This window comes from Tursiops truncatus, chromosome 8 (assembly GCF_011762595.2).
Source record: "Tursiops truncatus isolate mTurTru1 chromosome 8, mTurTru1.mat.Y, whole genome shotgun sequence".
Taxonomy (NCBI): Eukaryota; Metazoa; Chordata; class Mammalia; order Artiodactyla; family Delphinidae; genus Tursiops; species Tursiops truncatus.
The window spans coordinates 4,485,454-4,506,187 of NC_047041.1; the positions used below are offsets into that span (position 1 = coordinate 4,485,454).

Below are 20,734 nucleotides of genomic sequence, written 5' to 3' on the forward strand. Positions count from 1 at the left end.
ACCAAACCCCGGGAAGCCCCGGGCAGAGTGGAGAGAGGCTGGCGGGTGCGCATGCAGTTCTACTGCCCCGTGTCCTTGGTCAGCCACATCCCCGAGCGCCAGGCTCCCCGTCAGCAAGTCGCAGCAGCAGCAGCTCTGCAGACGGCTGATGTGTCCCACCCCAGTGTCACACGGCATCACCGGCTTCCCTTAATTCTAAGACATTTTCCACATTCCGAGGTTTCTGAAATTGGAATGTGTCTGACAACTGATGTCATCAGGCAGATAACAAAATGGAGAGGAGGCCGTTGTCACTTTTCTGCACAGGTAGCTCAGTCACTTAACAAAGCGGTTTGTTCATCTAATTACACTTCTGGCGGTGAGTCGTGTAGTTGAATTTGTACTTAAATTTGGACGTTTGTGTGCAGTAAAAGTGACTTCCAAAAGGTTATTCTAGGATGCAGGGTGGAAACAAAATAATCACCATGGATGTGGAAGAACTGGTATTCACAGCGGACAGTGAAATTAAAGGTCACGGAAACTGCCAGACCTCTTCCGTAGAGATCACAGAATTTCCAAAGCTAGGAGTAGTTAGTGTGATGACTCAAGCCCCAGTATGTTCTAATGTGTCTCAAAAGCATGCTGTTAATCCTATAGGTGCTCAAAGACACACAGAGACAAGCACAGATTCTCAAAGTGATGCAGAACCATAGGGACAATAGACCAAAGGAACTCGGGGGTCCTCGGCCTGAGATGCCGCACCCAGGGACCACAGGACACGGTGTGTGCCGGCATTCACTGTCGGCCTTTTTTCACAAGTGCATCTAAGGTAGCCTTTTTTTTCCCCGCAGAAAGCTACTACAGCAACTGATAATGCATCCTACCGGCCCCGGTGGCCTAGAGTCAGGAGAGCACAGCGCTAATAAAATGCAGAACAGAGAGCTCATCGCGGGCCCGCCCTCCAGCCAGGTCCCGCCTCCCGAGCGTGTCACTCACGGTCACTGGCATCGTAGGACAGGTACTCGGCCAGGAACCCGGTGTCCGTGTAGGACTGGTCCGAGTGGAAGTGGACGGTGATCTTGCTGCTGCCGCTGCTCACGACAAACTGGGGCCTCTCTCCACAGTACCTGGGGGCGGCAGGGGCCTCAGCGGGAGGAAGAAGACCCGCCCCGGGGCTGGGGCAGCCCCCTCCCCCTCCCCCGACACCCACCTCTCCCCATTGATCTCCACGTAGTCCTTGGAGCAGGAGCCCAGGGGGACGTTGGGCTCCAGCAAGAAGAAGGCTTTGAAGTGCACCTTCACATTTTGGTTGTCGGGCACCTGGGGAGAGAGATGCTGCTGACCCTCTGTGCCGCTTCGCTCCTTCCTAAGTCCGGGGTGGCCCGTGGCAGCCACGGGGCCAGGACCATGGCGGGAGCACGGCTGCCGGGTTCTTCCCTCCGGCCCACGGGGGCAGTAAGGACGTGGCAGGAGGGATCCGAGCTCCATGCTTGGAAGACCTTCCAGACTTGCAAACAGCGAGACACACTATTACGTTACTAAAGAAGGCTGGAAATTCCCCCCCCATCATCGACTGGACGGCGTGAGGTGTCCCGTCGGCAAGACGCGTGTCTCCTGCCGTCCAGCAAGCGCGTCCTCTGAGTGTCACTCAGCCTTTGGCCTCGTCCCAACGGCTCCTCTAAGAGGCCGGCACCCCTGCTCTCACGTTGCCCAGAGCGAGCCACGGCCAGAGAGGGAAGTCCCGGGCCGAGGTCCCTCCGTCACGTCAGGCGCCGGCCAAGAGGCGGGTGTGAGCCCGGGTCTGCTGGATGCTGCCTGAACCTGCCCCGCCTGCGGCCTCCATACTTGCACCTTAGGGGAGGCCGGAGGCACTCATCGTGCTTTCTCCTGGTGCCCTGGAGCATCCCTCCCCCTCCCTCCCCCTCCCTGTCCCTTGTCCCCCCCACCTTCTCTAGCCGCCTCCGCCCCCCCATCACAGCGCCTACCTCGATGTTCCAGGTGCAGTTGATGTTGGGCGGGTAGTGGGCTGGATAGTAGGGGCTGCTAAATGTGCCCTGGGCTGCATGCAAGTCTCCTCCACAGCCTGAAAGGAAGGGGAGGGGGGAGGGCGTGAGGACCAAGGGCCCAGGCAGGCCGAGAGCCCTGAGGAGCTGGCCAGCCTCCCTCAAGCTCCTGCCTGGGCACCAGACACTCCATGACCAGGAGAGCCTGAGCGTCAAATGTGGTCCTGAGGCTTGTCCCCTCCTGGGCAGCCCCTTACTGCTCATCCGAGGCAACTGGAAGACCGTGGCCTCGAAGCCGGGGTGTCGGCGCTCGGTGTTGGTCACCAGCGTGACGAGCAGGACGTTCTGGGAGGAGAGGAAGGTCAGGTTGTAGGAGGGAGGGTATGAGCCACACAGCCTGCGGGGCAGAAGGGCGGGCGTTATGAGCACACAGAACCCAGCAGAGGGGCCGAGGGTGGGGTCCCAAAGCCCTCCCCACACAGGCAACCAGCTACCTGAGTAAGGATCTCCTCAAAAGACTGTCTCTGTTTATAACAGCAAGAACTCAGAAACACTGAATGCCTAACAGTAGAGGACTCATTAAACACACTATGGACCAAATAATAGCAACAACAGCAGTAGTAACGGCATCAACTACCAACACTTACTAGGAACACGCCAGGCACTGTCCTTAGTGCTTCTGTATCCATTAACTCAGGTATTCGTCACAACAACCATTAAATACTATTATCCCCATTTTACAGATAAGGAAACAGAGGCAAAACAGGTGAAGTAACTTACCCAAGACTGCACAGTTAATAAGTGGCAGGACTAAACGAAAAGACAACGCATGGAATGGGAGAAAATATTTGCAAACGATGCGACCAACAAGGGATTAATCTCCAAAATATATAAATACAAACAGCTCATGCAGCTCAATATCAAAAAAACCAAACAACCCAATCAAAAAATGGGCAGAAGATCTAAATAGACATTTCTCCAAAGAAGACATACAGATGGCCAAAAAGCATATGAAATGATGCTCAACATCGATAATTATTAGAGAAACGCAAATCAAAACCACAATGAGCTATCACCTCACACCAGTCAGAATGGCCATCATCAAAAAGTCTACAGACAAGAAATGCTGGAGAGGGTGTAGAGAAAAGGGAATCGTCCTGCACTGTTGGTGGGAATGTAAACTGGTGCAGCCACTATGGAGAACAGTATGGAGGTTCCTCAAGAAACTAAAAACAGAATTACCATATGATCCAGCAATCCCACTCCTGGGCATATATCCAGAGAACACCATAATTCAAAAAGATATATGCACCCCAATGTTCATAGTAGCACTATTACAATAGCCAGGACATGGAAGCAACCTAAGTGTCCATTGACAGATAAATGGATAAAGAAGATGTGGTACATATAAACAATGGGATATTACTCAGCCATAAAAAGGAATGAAATAATGCTATTTGCAGCAACATGGATCGACCTAGAGATTACCATACTAAGTGAAGAAAGAGAAAGACAAATATCATACGATATCGCCTATATGTGGACTCTAAAAAACATGATACAAACGAACTTATTTACAAAACAGAAACAGACTCACATACATAGAAAACAAACCTATGGCTGCCAAAGGGGGAAGGGGAGGAGGGATATATTAAGAGGTTGGGATTGACATATACACACTACTCTATATGAAATAGATGATCAACAAGGACCTACTGTATAGCACAGGGAACTCTACTCAATACTCTGAAATAACCTATATGGGAAAAGAATCTGAAAAAGAATAGACATAAGTATATGTATAACTGAATCACTTTGCTGTACACCTGAAACTAACACAACATTGTAAATCAACTATACTCCAATATAAAATTTAAAAATAAAATTAAAATAAAGTTTAAAATTTTTTTTAATTTAAGAGTCAATAAATAAAGAAATGGAGAAAAGAAATCTCCTCCCCTCAAAAAAAAAATGGTGGTCCACTTCACTGGACCACCAGGGGAGTGTCAGGGGACTTCCCTGGTGGTCCAGTGGTTAAGACTCCGTGCTTCCAGCGCAGGGGGCATGGGTTCAATCCCTGGTTGGGGAACTAAGATCCCACATGCTGTGCGGTGCAGCCAAAAAAAGAAAAAAGAAAAAGAAAAAAATGTGGCAGGCCTGAAATTCAGACTCAGCACTCAGGCTCCAGAGGCCTCAGGGCCAAAGAGCATGTCATGTGCACTAAGCAACGCCACAGCCTGCAGCCATTACCAGTGACAGTCAGAGACACGCTACTCACCTGGGAAGATGATCCTAACATACGCCATCTTTACAAAGCACATAACAAGACCACGTGTGCCACATAACCCTTTTTTAAAAATAAATACACAAACCTACACGTAGCAAAAAATTCTATAAGAACGTGCAACACACATTTAACAGTGATTATTTCCAGATAGGAAGACTATGAGTGGCGTCTGTCCTCTTCGTGCTTGTCTGTTCTCCACCCTGCCGCCCAGGACCGGGTATTCATTTGTTGTACAGTCAATCAGTTAGAGAAACAGAAAGAAACCCTGCATGAAAAGGGTGTTTAGACCGAAGTCCTGGCTGTGAAGCTGTGGCGGCAGATGGCTCCCTCCTGGTTTGGGCCTGAAGTTCAGACCTTTTTAGCTGTGAAACGTGTGCCCGGCTCATTTCCACAGGCAGCAGTGGGAGGCTCTGGTCCACTGAGTCGGGAGCGGCAGGGGGAGCCGAGTGAAGGCAGGTCACCCCCACCAGCAGCCTCCGATTCACCTCGGCACCCTCAGCAGGTGCAGTATGCCTTTTCTTAATTGAAGTACAGCTGATTTACAATGTTTCAGGTGTACGGCAAACTGATTCAGTTATACGTAGATATATTCTCTTTCAGATTTTTCCATTGTAGGTTATTACAAGATATTGAAAATAGTTCTCTGTGCTCTACAGGAGGTCCCTGTTCATCTGCTTCATATATAGTAGTGTGTGCCTGCTCTCTGTGCCTTTTTATTTACTATAACCTCAATGCTTTGATACCTGGGGCTTGCTGGCCTGGAAAGGCAGCCCACCCCCCAGGGCTAGCCAATCCCTGGAGACAGTAAAGACTGGGGTGAGACTTTCACAGGCAGACTAACTAATCCAGAGCCCACACCCCGACACCTTCTCTGTGGAGGTCCCCTGCTCCAGGCCACTCTCCATCTACCCTGATCACCCAGGTACCAGACGACTGGAGACAGCCCTAGGGCCCAGAGCCTGCTGGAGTCATTCAAACCAGCCGGTCCGAAGGTGCTGCCCTGCCCTGCTTTGCCTTTCCTGGAGAATCTACAGCAAGGGCTCTTGCCCACGTTTTCCTCCAGCCCCCTCTGCCTCCTGATGACCCTGGTGCTTCCCCATATGGCCCTGTGTGGCCCCATCTTTTCAGCTGTTGACCTCACTATCACTGAGTAACAACGAGACCTTCATTTACAACAGCAGGTGGAGGAATTCCCTGGTGGTCCAGGGGTTAGGACTCGGCACATCCACTGCCAGGGCCTGGGTTCAATCCCTGGTCGGGGAACTAAGATCCCACAAGTCTCGAGGAAAGAAAGAGAGAAAGAGAGAAAAAAAGGAAGGAAGGGAGGAAGGGAGGAAGGAAGGAAGGAAGGAAGGAAGGAAGGGAGGAAGGGAGGAAGGGAGGAGGGAGGGAGGGAGGGAGGGAGGAGGGGGAGGGGAGGGGGAGGGGAGGGGAGGGGAGGGGAGGGGAGGGGAGGAGGGAGAGGGAGAGGGAGAGGGAGAGGGAGGAGGGAGGAGGGAGGAGGGAGGAGGGAGGAGGGGGAGGGAGAGGGGGAGGGGGAGGGGGAGGGAGGAGGGAGGAGGGAGGAGGGAGGAGGGAGGAGGGAGGAGGGAGGAGGGAGGAGGGAGAGGGAGAGGGATACAACAGCAGGTGGCACCTCCACTCCGGCAGGTAAAAGACAGGTGAAGGAGTGCCCAGCATCTAGGGACCTGTGGGCCTCCAGCATCCTTGCCCAGGCTGACAGTCACCTCTGAGATGCTCCCCTGCAGCTCGGGCCGAGGACCACGCCACGCCTGCTCTCTGCTGCCTGCAAGCTGGCAGCGGCCTGAACCTCCAGCCTCCACTGCAGTCATTCCGGAGGCCCAGCCTATCACGGGCAGCCGCCAGGCTCCCGCTGCCCACCTCCACTTGCCCGGGACACTCACTGCACCACAGCCCGGGGTTCCACGGGGCTCAGGGTGTCATACACAGTGACCAGGTCACTGCCACTTTCATCACAGGTCGCGACATCGAAGCTGCGGAAGGTGAGGCTCAGTGTGGAGTCAGCGTCCCCCCGCAGGGTCCACTGGCAGCGGGCGTGAGACGGGTAGGGGCTGTCGGGGAAGCCGGGCGTGGTGAAGCGGGTCGGCTCGCTGCCACGGGCGTGCAGGGCAAAGCTGCAGCTGTCTGTGTGGGGCAAGAGGATATGGGGCAGAGCTGGGCAGGGCCACGAGGGGAGCAACCAGGACCCCCGCCTGAGGTGGAGAGGCAGCCAGACCTGGCCCCTCTGAGGCGTCCCAGGCTGCTCTGGACCCGGGAGAGACTGGGAAGGGGGCTTCTCATGGCCCGGGAGAGGCAGAGGGATGTGCTGGCCATCACCACCATGTGACTCTGGGGGACCCCCCTGACTGAAGGGGCATCTGGCCACATACCCCCCGCCTCTCCTTTGGGAGGAGGGCGGATACTTACTGTCCTGGGTGCTCTGTACTGTTCTGGGGTCAGTGGCTGAAGAGCAAGAGGGAGAGTAAAGCATTTACTGATGCGTCTATTTCCGTATTCCTGCTTCCTTACTGCCCTAAAGGGAGGGGCCGGCCAGCAGGCAGTCTCCTCTCCTGGGCACTGGCCCTGGGATGCCCGCCCCGGCGCCCCTGCACTCACGGAAGGCCACCACTGAGGTCAGCACGAAGGAGCTCACGGCGCGGGCTCGGGGCGGCAGCGTGACCACGTGTTCCTGCGCCATGGCCTGCTCGGCCTCCTGCACCAGGTACTGGGGGATGCTGAACTCCGACCAGTAGTAGGCGATGATGCTGCCCTCGCTGGGGAGAGAGGGGCGAGCCTGAGGTGCCGGGGCCCACGCCCTCCCAGGTGCCCGCTGGAGACGGGGCAGGATTAAGGCCTCCCGAGGGGCCTCACCAAGAGACCTTCTCCAGGCCGGGCCGGCCCCCAGGCTCCTGTACGCCCACCCACCTGCTGATCCCTTGAGCCCGAGGCCTGGGCCTCTTCCTCTCACAGCCTCACGCCCAAGCAGACGTGCTGTGTTGCGGGGGGCAGTGCAGCTCAGGCTCACGAGCGGGAAGAATCCTGGAATGGAGTCTGGGTTCTGCCTCTAGCTTGGGCGCACTGAGCGCAGCTTCTAGAGCCTGCTTCCTGAGCTTGAAAGGGGCTGACAATGCCACCTGCCACACAGCACCCACAGGGATTCAGTCAGACTAGCAAAAGCAAAAGTACTTTGGAGATAAAGTCAGGACAAGGACTGGGGCCTTGGCTCTCTAGGCAGGACCTCGCGGCCGCATCACTCCGCAGGGCCCAGACGCTGCACCAGAGCAGCGCCTTTCCGCCGGCCTTCCAGCACCCACCTGAAGGCGGTCACAGCTGACTTCCTGTAGTAGGGGCCCAGGACAGGGATCCCGCTGTATAAGAGCTTCAGCTGAGGGAAGGAGAGGAGGCTGATGGGGGTCCAGAGAGCGTCCATGACCCCGGGCCCCCACCCAGGCCGCTCCCTCCCTCCTGGGACCCGGGGCCCCTTCCCAGGTGCCCGGGAGCCCACATCGCACACCAGCCCAGGCATCTGGGAGCAGAGGGGAGCCTCCTTTCTGCTGGGCAAGGGTGCGCGTGCCAGAGACGACAGCAGGGCCTGGGCTCTGCCCAGGGACGGGACTCACCGCTTCCTTCACCTTCTTGGCCAGGTTTGCAAACTCAGTGGAGCTGGAGTTCTCATAGGCATCCAGGAAGTTCTCGTTCGTGATCCTCAGGTAGCCATTGAAGACCTTCTGAACCCGCACGTTCCGGTCTGTGAGAGAACAGTGAAAGACGGCTGTCAGAGGAAGGGACACACGCCCTCCTGTCCCCCCACTGTCACAGCTGCCCTCAGCCACCCCGGGGGAGCAGACCCTGAGCCCCACCACCTCCCCGTGGGAGGAGCCCTCCGTTCCCTCCCCCCAAACCGCACCCTCCCTCCCTCCCGCTCACAGCAGGCAGCCCCGGGTGGGCCCCTGGAGGAGGGTCCACTCACACTGGAAGTGCCACACCAGGAGCCCCGCCATGAGGGACAGCACCAGGAGGCCAGCCAGCACGGCTACGGGCACCACCCACCGCCGCGGGCTGCCCTTCTCCACCTTCCTGGCATTGTTGGCCGGCAGGAACTCCACGCCTTCCTCAAAGCCATTCATGTTCTGAACAGAGAAATCAGTGCACTGCCGGTCAGAACCCCCGGCCTCAGGCAGAACCTCTCCACGCTGTCAGGTCCACCCAGGAAGGAAAAGCCAGGAGGAAGGAGCAGTGGCCTCCCCTCCACGCATCCCCAGGCACGTGCTGCTTAAGAACTGTGAGTTTAAATAAAAGGGAAACAAACAGCCCACCTGACCCCAGTCGTTGAGGCTGTCAGCTACATGAATCATCTTTGACACAGGAGGATGCACAGATGTGAGGACAGAGGGCCCAGCGCAGGGCCAGGATTGCCTCGGGCAAGCTGCGCCGTATGCCCTGACCCTAACCCTTGCTCCACCAATGTTTAACCGGCCAAAAGAAAGACGTCAGTAAACTGGGCAGCTCTGCCGTGCCACTGCAGGACAAGCCACTCTGCCCTGAGCCTGAAGGCTCCCAGTCCAGGACCCCAAGGTGGGCTGAGAAGGCCAGGGCTCTACTGGAATCCACACCCAGGCTCAGACCCGAGAGCGTGAAAAACAAACAAAACTTTCAACAAACAGGATGGCGGGGGGGTCTCCAGGAAGAGGGGGGCATGAGTACGGGCGGGCAGGCGAGGTGTCTGCGGCACGCGGTGACAGGTAGGCAACTTTTCCACCCTCCCGCACCCACTCTATCTGCTGCCCTAAACCCGGGGAGGGGCTGTGCCCTTTTATTCATTTATGATTATTTTTTTTTAAATTTTATTGATTTTATTTTTTTGCTGTGTTGGGTCTTTGTTGCTGCGCGCGAGCTTGGGGCCACTCTTCGTTGAGGTGCACGGGCTTCTCACTGCGGTGGCTTCCCTTGTTGCGGAGCACAGGCTCTAGGCGCACGGGCTTCAGGAGTTGTGTCACACGGGCTCAGTAGTCGTGGCTCGTGGGCTCTAGAGCGCAGGCTCAGTAGTTGTGGCGCACGGGCTTAGCTGCTCCACAGCATGTGGGATCTTCTCGGACCAAGGCTCGAACCCGTGTCCCCTGCATTGGCAGGCGGATTCTTAACCACTGCGCCACCAGGGAAGTCCCGGGCTGGGCCCTTTTAGAGTTAACTGCCTCATACCTACTCCAACAGGGTGTGTAATAAAAGCAGTAGCCCCACCCCAAATTCCACAGATGTGGCCATTTTTAAGTTTACAGATGTGGCTGTTTTGGTATTAAGCTCATAACTGTAAATGATGGCCTTGAACTGCCATTTCATGATTTGTCACATTCAAACATTACCTATTTACTCACTGTTGTGGAAGATTCTCCCCACTCCTGCCCCATCTGGATATTCGCTTCTCTAACTTTAGTTTCCTAATTGGTTATATTTGTGACTTTATCTAATATCAAACACAGAAATACATCCCATAGCTAACCCTACCATGGTAATCATATTACAATATATGTATCAAATATATGTACATATAATGTACATATTACGTAATGATACATAATATATGTATCAAATATATGTACATATAATGTATCAAATCAACACGGTGTACATCTTATTATGTCAATTACATCTCAAAAAGAAATAAATTTTTTAAAAGAAAATAAAAAACACAGCCCAGAGGCACTTACAATGTTTCCAAGCTGCTTGTTCTGGAATTTGTCTCCATATTTCTAAATAATATGCCAATACCAGTAACTTGATTCATCTATATAAAATATAATCAGCTGATTTCCTATTATGATAGGGTGGATTTCAATGTCCTTCCTTCTCTGTCTCTCACCCATCCTCCCAATAGTTATGGGGCTAAAGTTTAAAACAAATTATATCCATACTGTATGTTTTCATTATTAGCCTTTGAAAACACTGTTCACTATTGTTTGCTTCTCACTACAACTGAGTTGTTTTTCCTGCTGTGAACCTTCATTTACTTGGATTTCTTTTTAACATATACCCAAGTCATTCCACACAATCTAAGAGCACTGTAATGTTCTTCTCATCTTCCACATATAAAGCCTGTCGAAGAACTTCTCGTTTCATTTTCCTCCTGGGGGCACTCTGTCCTTTCCCGTCAGTGCTGTCTGGAACTTCCTCCACCATCATCCTGGGAAGTTCCTACAACTCCCTCTTGTGTGTATGGTTTGTCGTTGTTTTGTTTTGTTTTTCTTTTTGGCTGCACTGCACAGCTTGCAGGATCTTAGTTCCCTGACCAGGGATTGAACTCGGGGCCATGGCAGTGGAAGCACCGAGTCCTAACCACTGGACCTGTGGGGAACTCCCAACTCCCTCTTGTGTTAAAACCCCTATTTCCTGGATTCCATGTCTCATCTCTCTTGGTTTACTTCATTTGGGTGGAACACATACTTCAGTAGTTTCCAGAGAGGCACGTTTCTTGTGACTTCACATGTTTAGAAGGACCTTAATTCTGGGTTTGGCTGGGTATAGGACTATAAGTTTCAAATAATTTGCACTTAGAATTTTGAAGGCTTCAATGTTTTCCAGCTTCTAGTTGTGCTTTGGAGAAATATGATAATAGTACAAATCCATTATTTTCTATTCATGATTTGTTATCTTTCTCTGAAAGTCTTGAGTAAATGCTTTGAATTCGGTCTTTAAATTTCACTACACTGAGCTCTCCACCTGCCCTTTGAATTTGGAAACTCGTATCTTTCAGTCTGGGGAACTTTCTTGTATTATTTTGTAGATTATGTCCTCCCCTGCATTTTCTCTTTCTCTTTCTGTAAGTTCTATTATACTGATCCTCTGCTTTACTTATCCATCTTGTTTTGTAATCTTTCTATTGAGTTTTTCATTTCTGCTATCAAAACTTTCATTTCCAAGAGTTCTCTCTTATTTTATGAATTTTGGAGGCAAAGTCTTCTCATCCTGATGTTTCTATTGAGTAACTTTTCTCTGTTGTTGACTTTCTCTTCCGTGTTGAAGGCTTTCCTCAAATGCTTGAGGATGTGTGGCTGTTTACCCATATTTAGGAATGAAGTCCTAAAGGTTGTTCAGAAGCTCTGTGGGCATGGCTTGTCCACAGGTGGCTTCACTTTGGGCCACAATTCAGCGGCTAGCCAGATATTTTTCTGGGCACTCCCAACTGCTAGGCTGTGTAGACCTTTTCTATGGGATAGCTTAGTTACTGCAGAGAATAGTTTTCTAATCTTCTGGGTGGGGTGATTTAACCCAGCCACTACCATTCAGAACATGGGAGAGAAGAGACTGTTTTCCCCTTCACTCCAGCCTCTGGCACCTGCTGTCCTCAAGTCTGGAGAAACTGATTTCCCATCCCTTATGGGGGACTCATGGGTAGGAGTAGTTTTGTTTGGGATGGAGGTGGGGCTCTGGGGGTTTCTAACAATGCCCTTCCGTGTCTCATCTCTATCTTCCATAAATACCTGAGCCCAGTTCCTGAGTCTGGCAGAGGATGTACTCAGAGAAATGCTAGAAGAATACTTCCAAGCACCAAAGAGAGGTACGTCTCTTCAGATTGAAAGGGTTCGCTGAATGGTGAGAAAGATAAATGAAAAAGCACACATAACAAAAGATATCATGTTGAAATTTCAGAACACCAAAGCTTAAAAGTACATCATCTATTGCAAATGACGTGACTGACAAGGGCTTAATTTCCAAAATATACAAAGAAGACACACAGATGGACAACAGGCACACAAAAATATGCTCAACATCAATAATTATTAGAGAAATTCAAATCAAAACTACAATGAGGTATCACCTCAGTCAGAATAGCCATCATCAAAATGTCTACAAATAGGGCTTCCCTGGTGGCGCAGTGGTTGGGAGTCCGCCTGCCGATGCAGGGGACACGGGTTTGTGCCCCGGTCCGGGAAGATCCCACATGCCACGGAGTGGCTGGGCCCGTGAGCCATGGCCGCTGAGCCTGCGCGTCCAGAGCCTGTGCTCCACAACGGGAGAGGCCACAACAGTGAGTGGCCCGCGTACCGCAAAAAAAAAAAAAAAAAAAAACTACAACGAGGTACCACCTCACACCAGGCAGAATGGCCATCATCAAAATGTCTACAAATAATAAATCCTGGAGAGGATGTGGAGAAAAGGGAACCCTCCTACACTGTTGGTGGGAATGTAAATTGGTGCAACCACTATGGAGAACAGTATGGAGGTTCCTTAAAAAACTAAAAATAGAGCTGCCATATGACCCAGCAATCCCACTCCTGGGCATATATCTGGAGAAAACCATCATTTGAAAAGATACATGCACCCCAATGTTCATAGCAGCAGTATTCACAATAACCAAGGCATGGAAACAACCTAAATGTCCATCTACAGATGAACGGATACAGAAGATATGGTATATTTATACAATGGAATATTACTCAGCCATAAAAAAATGAATTAATGTCATTTGCAGCAACATGGATGGACCTAGAGATTATCATACTAAGCGAAGTAAGTCAGAAAGAGAAAGACAAATACCATATGATATCACTTATCTGTGGAATATAAAATACGACACATGGGAATTCCTTGGTGGTCCAGTAGTTAGGACTCCACGCTTTCACTGCTGAGGACACAGGTTCAATCCCTGGTCGGGGAACTAAGATCCCACAAGCCACAAGGCACAGCCAAAAAAAAAAAAAAAAAAAAAATAGAATACGACACAAATGAACTTATCTACAAAACAGAAACAGACTCACAGACATAGAAAACAGACTTGTGGTTGCCAAGATGGGGAGTGGGGGTTGGGCAGGGGAGGGTTGGACTGGGAGTTTGGAATTAGCAGATGCAAACTAGTAGATATAGGATGGATAAACAAGGTCCTACTGTATAGCACAGGGAACTATTCAATATTCTGTAATAAACCAGGAAAAGAATATGAAAAAGAATATATATATGTAACTGAATCACTTTGCTGTACGGCATAAATTAACACATTATAAATCAACACTACTCCAATAAAATAAATGTTTTTAAAGGAGTACATCCTCTACATGCCTATCTGGCTTTTTCCCCCTCTCTCATACTTTACATTTCTTTGTCATTTAGTTCTATTTTGGGATTTTTTAAAAAACTTACTCTCATAAACCTTCTATGGAATTTTTAAAATAGTTTCACTGGGGTACAACTGACGTAAAATAAACTGTACATGTTTAAAGTGTACAATTTTTGGCATATATATACAGCCATGAAACTATCACCATGATCAAGATAATGAACCTATCCATCACCTTCCAAAGTTTCCTCCTGGCTCTTCCCTCCTCCTTTCCTTCCTGACTCCCTTTCCTGTCCCCAAACTACCACTTATCCGATTCCCATCAGTAAAGATTAGTTTGCTTCTTCTAGAACTTTATATAAATGGAATTAAACAGTATGTACTCCTTACTGTCTGACTACTTTTACTCAACACTACTTTTATGCAACATATGAGATTCACCTGTGTTACTATGTTTATTATATTAACAGTGCATTCCTTTCCAGTGTTGAGTAGTAGCCTATTGAATGGATATAACACAATTTGTCTACCTAGTCACCTGTTAATGGATATTTGTGTTGTTTCCAGGTAGGGGGGGATTACAAATAAAGCTGCTATAAACGTTCCTGTATGAGTCCTGGTACTGGTATATGCTTTCATTTCTTTGGGGCAAATACCTTGAGTGGAATAGCAAGTCTGTATGACAGCTGTACGTTTAACTCTTTAAGAAACTGCCCGACTGTTTTCCGAAGTGACTGCACCATTTTACACTCCCATCAGCAGTGTGTGAGAAATCCAGTTGTTCACATCCTATCCAAAACTGGATGTGGTCAGTCTTTTACATTTTATCTGTTCTAACAGAAGTATAGTGGTATCTCACTGTGGTTTTAAGTCCCTTTTCCTTACTGACTAATGACGTTGAGCATCTTTTCAGGTACTTGGTTGCCATCTGTTTATCTTCTTTGGTGACGTATCTCTTCAGATCTTTTGCCTAGTTTTAAAAATTGGTTTGCTTAGTTTCTTATTACTGTATTCTGGTTACAAGTCCTTTATCAGATATATATTTTGCAAAGGTTTTCTCCTAGTCTGTGGCTTGGATTTTCATTCTCTTGACAGTGTCTTTTGAAGAAGAGAAGTTTTTCATTTTGATGAAGTCCAATTTATCAGGTTTTTCTTTATGGATTCTGATTTTGTGGCTGTATTCAAGAAATCTTTGCATAACACAAGGCAACAAGGATTTCCTCCTATATTTTCTTCCAGTAGTTTTAATGTTTTAGGTTTTTCATTTGGGTCTAGAATCCACTTTGAGTTAAAAATTTTTTTTAATGGTGCAAGGTATGGATCAAAGTTCTTTTTTTTTTCTTTTTTTCCCCTTTACATATGGATATCCACTATCATCTGTTGTGCAGACTATCCCTTTTCTACTGAATTGCCTTTGCACCTTTGTCAAAAATCAGTTAGTTGTCCCTTTATACACGGGTCTATTTCCAGACTCTATTCTATCCCATTGATCTCTTTGTCTATCTGTATGCTAATACCACCCTGTCTCCATTACTGCAGCTTTGTAAGTCAAAAAAGCTATTGAAATAATAAGTGAGTTTAGCAAGGTTGTAGGATATAAGATCAGTATCTAAAAATCTATTGTACTTCTATACATTAACAATTACCAACTGGAAATTAAAACAAAACAAAACGAAAAACCCTTACAATAACATCAACAATATGAAATACTTTTGGGAAAATCTGACAAAAGATGCAAAACACCTGTATGCTGAAAACTACAAAATGGTGGTAAGAGGAAATTTAAAAGACAGAAATGAATCAAGCAATAGCCTGTGTTCATGGACTGGAAGACTCAAGAGAGTTCAGATGTCTGTTCTCCTCAGATTTGCCTACAGAGTCAATACAATCTTGATCAAAACCTCAGCAGGCTCTTCCTAGAAACTGATGAGCTGCTTCTGAAATTCACATAGAAATGCAACAAGCCCTGAAAAAGAACAAAACTGGAGGACTTACATCACCGGATCTCGAGATTTACTGAAAACGCAACAAATGTTTTATTTATTTATTTACTTATTAATTTTTGTCTGCATTGGGTCTTCATTGCTGCGCGCGGGCTTTCTTTAGTTGCGGTGAGAGGGGGCTACTCTTTGTTGCGGTGCGCGGGCTTCTCACTGTGGTGGCTTCTCTTGTTGCGGAGCACGGGCTCTAGGCACACGGGCTTCAGTAGTTGTAGCTCACAGCTCTAGAGCGCAGGCTCAGTAGTTGTGGCGCACGGGCTTAGCTGCTCCGTGGCATGTGGGATCTTCCCGGACCAGGGCTCGAACCCGTGTCCCCTGCATTGGCAGGCAGACTCTCAAGTCCCTGTGTGTCTATGTTTATATGTGTTGGAAGAAATGTAACATAATAGTTTCATATGTTTATTTTCAATGTACAGGGTAATTTCACAACTGTTTTCCTACCCAAGCCTCACAACAATCCTGGAATCATGCGTGACTGGTGCCCTCACTGCCGTTCTACAGAAAGGCAGGGAGAAATGGTGACCTTGCAAGACCACACAGTCACTGGGTGGCAGCTGCAGATTTGATCCTGATTTTCTACCTCCCTGGTCAGCTTCCAGAACTCAGGGAGCAAGTATTCTGGGATATGGGAAAGCAAACTCCTTGGGAAGGGGAAGGTGGCCAACAGCATGGACAGCGGAGCCCAAGGGCCACCCCAGCCTGGCCGTGGAGCAAGTTGTCAGCCATGGCGCTGGCTCATAGGCAGGGCCCTGGTCGTCCCTGCACTGTGAATACCAGGCTCCACTCAGCCCAGAAATGCTGTTTAATCAGTAACTAGACGACTTCCTTTTATTACCCTACTCTTGGCTCCATTTTCAGGCATATTAGAGATCATCTTGCCTAACCCAGTCCTTTCACTGATAAGGAAACTGAGGCTGAGAGACAGGGAGTGACCTGTCCAAAGTCACAAAGGGAGTGAAGCCAGTAAAGCAGCAAAGCGGGACAAGCCACACCAACCCTCGCCGGGGTTTCACGGATGCCCGGGATTGGGTGGCCCCCGGGAGCAAGTGGCAGGGAGCTCCCATCCGTTCGGGCTTAACTGAAAACATAACCTTCTCCCTACACTAACCATCTCTCTACAGACTGCAGAGCCAACAGAAGAGGGAGGATGCTGGTGCCTGCCTCTGCCTGTCCTGTCTTTCGTAAAAGTAAACACATTTACAGGTGCACATACAAAACACAGTGTTGTAAAGCAGGTGCTGGCCTACCACACACAGAGGCCATGCAACTCTCATGGCCTCTTCTCCCCGGCCAGCTCGAGTTGGATCTTGGCTCAAGGCCAGCTCAGACAAGAGAGCAAGGGATGACTTCCTGGAGGACAGACATCAGGGGTGCACACAGAGTGAAGCCCCAAAGGGACAAAGGGGGAAACCCAAGGGGTGGGGTGCAGGGGCAAATCAGATCACCACCATCCCCACCCAACTTCCTGGAGGGATAGAGAGAGTACCACCCAAAAATCCAGGAGGGGAGACAGAGAAGCCCCGGAAAATATCATACTTTCTGCTGGTTTAAGCACACTAGTACAAATGATGCATATCCTCCCCAAGGTCAGTGGTTGTCCAAAACACTAATTTACAGAAGGTAAAAAGGAAAAGGCATATTTTATCTGATGCTATAGGAAAGACCTTTGCAGTCACCCTACTCCTGTTAAGTACGAAACTCACCAGGGCTGAAAGCTAAATGCTTAGCAAGCAAAACTGTGTCCAAGTCAACCACAGAACCCTCATGCTGGCGAGGACCCTTTACCTGGTTCCCCAAGCGCACACTGACGGCCGGCCACTCGCTCACCAGGACCCGCTCTCCCACCGGCTCCGGGGACCCGCAGATCCAAAGCCGGAAGGTGGCATTGGCAGCTCAGTGCGGTCGTCATGGGAGAAAAGCTACTGGTAAGGGTTCACGTTTATAAATAGCAAAAACAATACTAACGATCTAAAAATCTGCACGAGATTTCAGTCGAAGCAGACAGAGAAGAAATAAATCTTCATGCCAGGCTCTCCTTTTAAAGACTGTTCCTCATTTGGCCAAGGTTGGGTGTGATTTGCCGGGAAGGCAGGGGATGAAGACTGAAGAGGTGGCCGAGAGTCCTGGGAGGGGCCCCGAAAGGCCCTCACGTGACGTCTGGTGATGTGCTTCTGCAGCTGAGGATCAAGGTCAAGGGGCAGAGGTAATGTCACTGGCTGGAGACACCGACCTGAGAGGAAGACGAGGGTGGCTGGCTTCATGTGCCACTCCCAACTCTGCCGTGGGCTGGTGGCAGGCGCTCTTCACTCACCGGTTCTGTGACTCGGTGTACCCACCACCAGCTGGGATGGATTTCAATTCCATGATGATGTCATCCCACCACCGTGGTCATGAGGACCATAAAATATTCCTGAGATGGTTCAAGCAAGAAAGCACAGTCTCAGCACCTGCAGCGGGTTTCCAAGGTGAGGGCCAATTCCATGGCACTGCGAAGATGCTTTTCTTTCCAAGAGGAAAGACAAAGCCGGCGTGACTCTCGTGGCCGCTCCCCGATGCCAGTTCCAATCAGATCCTGGCCAGGGTCCCCAGAAACTCAGCATGGGCTCAAGGCCACCGGAGACGACAGAGCAAGGAGTGTATTCCAAAACTTAACACTGCATTTGTCATCCTGGGAGATGCTGAGAACAGTACAACACGTAGCACTGAGATACCAGGGGTGACACTGGAGAAAGGCCCCTTCTTCAAGCTGCTGGCTATGAAGGGACCCTGTACTTAGATGGACTCTCTCCAGTTAAGTCAGCACCCACAAAAAAATCCAAGAGGCTGTGGGCAGCGTGCGGCCAATACGCAGGCTCCCAAGGGTGGGGACTTCACCTAGCCTGTGGCCACTGCAGTCCTGGCCCAGCAAAATGATGGGCACAGAAAGGACACTTGATTTCCTCATCACAGGACGATCGAAGCAACAAAGGAGAAGGGAAAAGAAGCCCACGTCGGAATCCACCCGCTCACCAGCCCGGGGCATCTGATCCCAAAAGAAGCCAGATTCTCAAGAAACAGGAAGCTCCCATTGACGGCACCAGCCCAGCATACTCCACACTTGCCTAGCCATGAAAAATAACGATAAAAAATCAATAAAAGCAGCACAGCGCTCGCTCAGCATCCACATTCCCCGGCCCCTCTCCCGGGAGATCCTAATGCAGCAGGGCAGGAGCAGAGCCCTGGGGTCCGCAAGTCTAGCCTGTGTCCCAGGTCATTTTTGGGAACCAGCCTGTGAGAATACACTGCCGCCTACCATTCCCAGGAGGCTGCTGGCCCGGCTCCCCCACCGCCCGCCACAGTGAGAGGAGCCAGCTGGGTCGTGTCAGTTTCAGTCAGCCTATTTTAAGCAACCGCCTGGGATGCGAGGTACCTGCGCAAGGGGCTGGACTTGGCTTCTGCGCCCAGGACCTCCCCACGATAGGTTATTAGCACCATCTAGAAGCCCCGGAGGCTGCCAGCGGATTTCTGCCAGCCAAGGCCGGTCAGCTGGTGATGGACTCCCCAAACCCTCTGCCTTCTCATTGCTTGACCCTCTCACCCTTCCCCTTCAACCTCGTCACTGTCCTCAGCTGCCCCACCTGAAGAAGGACCTGCCGGAAAATGGGTGAGGCTGCGGGGCCTTAAGGAGGATCCAGAATTACCTGCAGATCTGTGAGTCTAAGGAGAACAGAAAGCTGACCGAGAGCCAACAGCTCCCACTGAAGGAAACTAAATAACCCAAAACTGCACACCTGGTCAGAGCAGGACGGAGAGTCCCAGGGGGCTGACTCAGCCAACGCGGGCACTGTTGGCCCGGGACCGGGTGGTTCTCTGCCAGCCAGCGTCAAGCTCCTGCAGGTTTCATGTCCGTGTCCCCTTCCGATACCTGGCACTGCCCAGGGCCACCCCTGCCCCCGCCCATACCACTGTGGCACTGGTACCACACCACCTGCAACTGGACTCCGTGGATACAAGCCTCTTCTTTCTTTTATGAGGGGTTGGAGTTGGTGGATTTCCACCCCTTCAACACTGGTCTGGGGGTGCTAACCTTGACCCCAGCCAGGAGGCCCCCAAGGCTGTAAGGAAGCAGGCACCATCCTGCCACTCTGAAAGGCTCTGCTCCTGTCACCACCTCCCAAGCCCAGCCTGTCCCTGAGGACACAGCCCAGGGCCGAGCCCCTCCAGGAAGTGCCCAAGGACCACCCTGGTCCACAGTCTTTCTCGCTGGGACCTCACCTCCCTCAGACCCTTGGCATCAATGATAGCCCCCAGCCACAGAGGGCAGACAGGCAGTCCTAGGAAGTCAGGCTGCCCCACTTTCCTCTTTGTACTGCTTCTCTACCCCGTACCCCCTTCCCTTGACCTTGCGCAGGGTTAGAACCTGACTGATTGATGGGAGGAAGGACTTCTCTCTTCCTAGCCAGAATTACGTAGCCTACCCAAGGCAGGTGCCAGGACCCAGGCAACTTTCCAGACCGGTGTCCACCCCTAGAAGGGGAGAGAATGCTCAGTCCACACCCCAGCGATCTGCTGATAGCCCCCCAAGCTCTCTGGTGTCAGCCAGCCCGGCCACCTGCTATACCTGATACCGATACCAAGGCAGATCCAAGTTTAGGCCCTCCCGGTCTCACCCTCTCCCAGCCCTCAGTTCAATGCTCCCCCAGGGCACAACCTCTTTTGTAATTCCAACCAGAGAATTCCATCTCAGATGGGCTCCAAGATTGTGTAACAGAGCAGCACCCCCAAACCCAGCCAGTCTCTTTGATCCCACAAACTTTGCACCTGCCCTGTCCTTTCTGGCCAGAGACCATCTTCCTGGGGCAGCCACGCCCACCTTTCTCCCACTCCAGTCACCTGACTGGGAGCAGAAGTATCTGCCCACAGGGGCACAACCAGGCAGCTTCCCCCAGAAGCTAAACCAGAAAGAAACTAAACAAAGAACCAAGAAACAAGACTAAGAAACTAAGAAACAAGAAACTAAACAAGAAAGAAACTAAACAAGACAGAGATAAAGGCAGCGCCGTGTAACTCCTTTCCATCCTTCTTCTTGACTTTTCACCGAGCCCACATTCCGATTTCATGGGCTAGTGCTTTTTCTAGCTATTGACATTTTTGTTGCGATCACTGTAAATCCAAGTGCAGTTGTAAGAAATAATACCAAGATCCCTTGTACACTTTGCCCAGTTTCCCTCAGTGGTAACATCTCGTAAGACGACATTATAACACCACAATGTTGATATAACCCACAGATCTGGTTCAGAGTTCCCATTCTACTTGTACTCGTTTGTGTGTAACTATTAAGTTCCATACGATTTAATCACTGGTGTATGTTCCTGTAACTACCAAGTGTCAAGATTCTGAACAGTTCCAACGCAAGGATCCCTCCCACTGCCCTTCT

The 20,734-nt window shown here is 50.4% G+C and overlaps 1 protein-coding gene across 5 annotated transcripts in view; it reads right to left on the reverse strand.

Moving 5' to 3' along the window:
* The window catches only part of ST14 (ST14 transmembrane serine protease matriptase), a 39,944-nt gene that overhangs the window by 8,662 nt on the left and 10,548 nt on the right, over nucleotides 1-20,734 (reverse strand). For 4 of the 5 annotated variants that reach the window (XM_033861793.1, XM_033861790.1, XM_033861792.2 and 1 more), the window contains exons 2-11: nucleotides 8,240-8,399; nucleotides 7,890-8,017; nucleotides 7,584-7,654; nucleotides 6,886-7,043; nucleotides 6,697-6,732; nucleotides 6,174-6,414; nucleotides 2,240-2,379; nucleotides 1,965-2,062; nucleotides 1,190-1,299; nucleotides 976-1,106 (exon numbers count right to left, since the gene is read on the reverse strand). In XM_033861793.1, the coding sequence (XP_033717684.1) occupies nucleotides 976-1,106; nucleotides 1,190-1,299; nucleotides 1,965-2,062; nucleotides 2,240-2,379; nucleotides 6,174-6,414; nucleotides 6,697-6,732; nucleotides 6,886-7,043; nucleotides 7,584-7,654; nucleotides 7,890-8,017; nucleotides 8,240-8,399 (1,273 nt within the window). Of the gene's footprint in view, nucleotides 1-975; nucleotides 1,107-1,189; nucleotides 1,300-1,964; nucleotides 2,063-2,239; nucleotides 2,380-6,173; nucleotides 6,415-6,696; nucleotides 6,733-6,885; nucleotides 7,044-7,583; nucleotides 7,655-7,889; nucleotides 8,018-8,239; nucleotides 8,400-17,283; nucleotides 18,401-20,734 lie in introns of those variants that run through there. The other variant, XM_033861794.2, reaches the window with a different exon arrangement.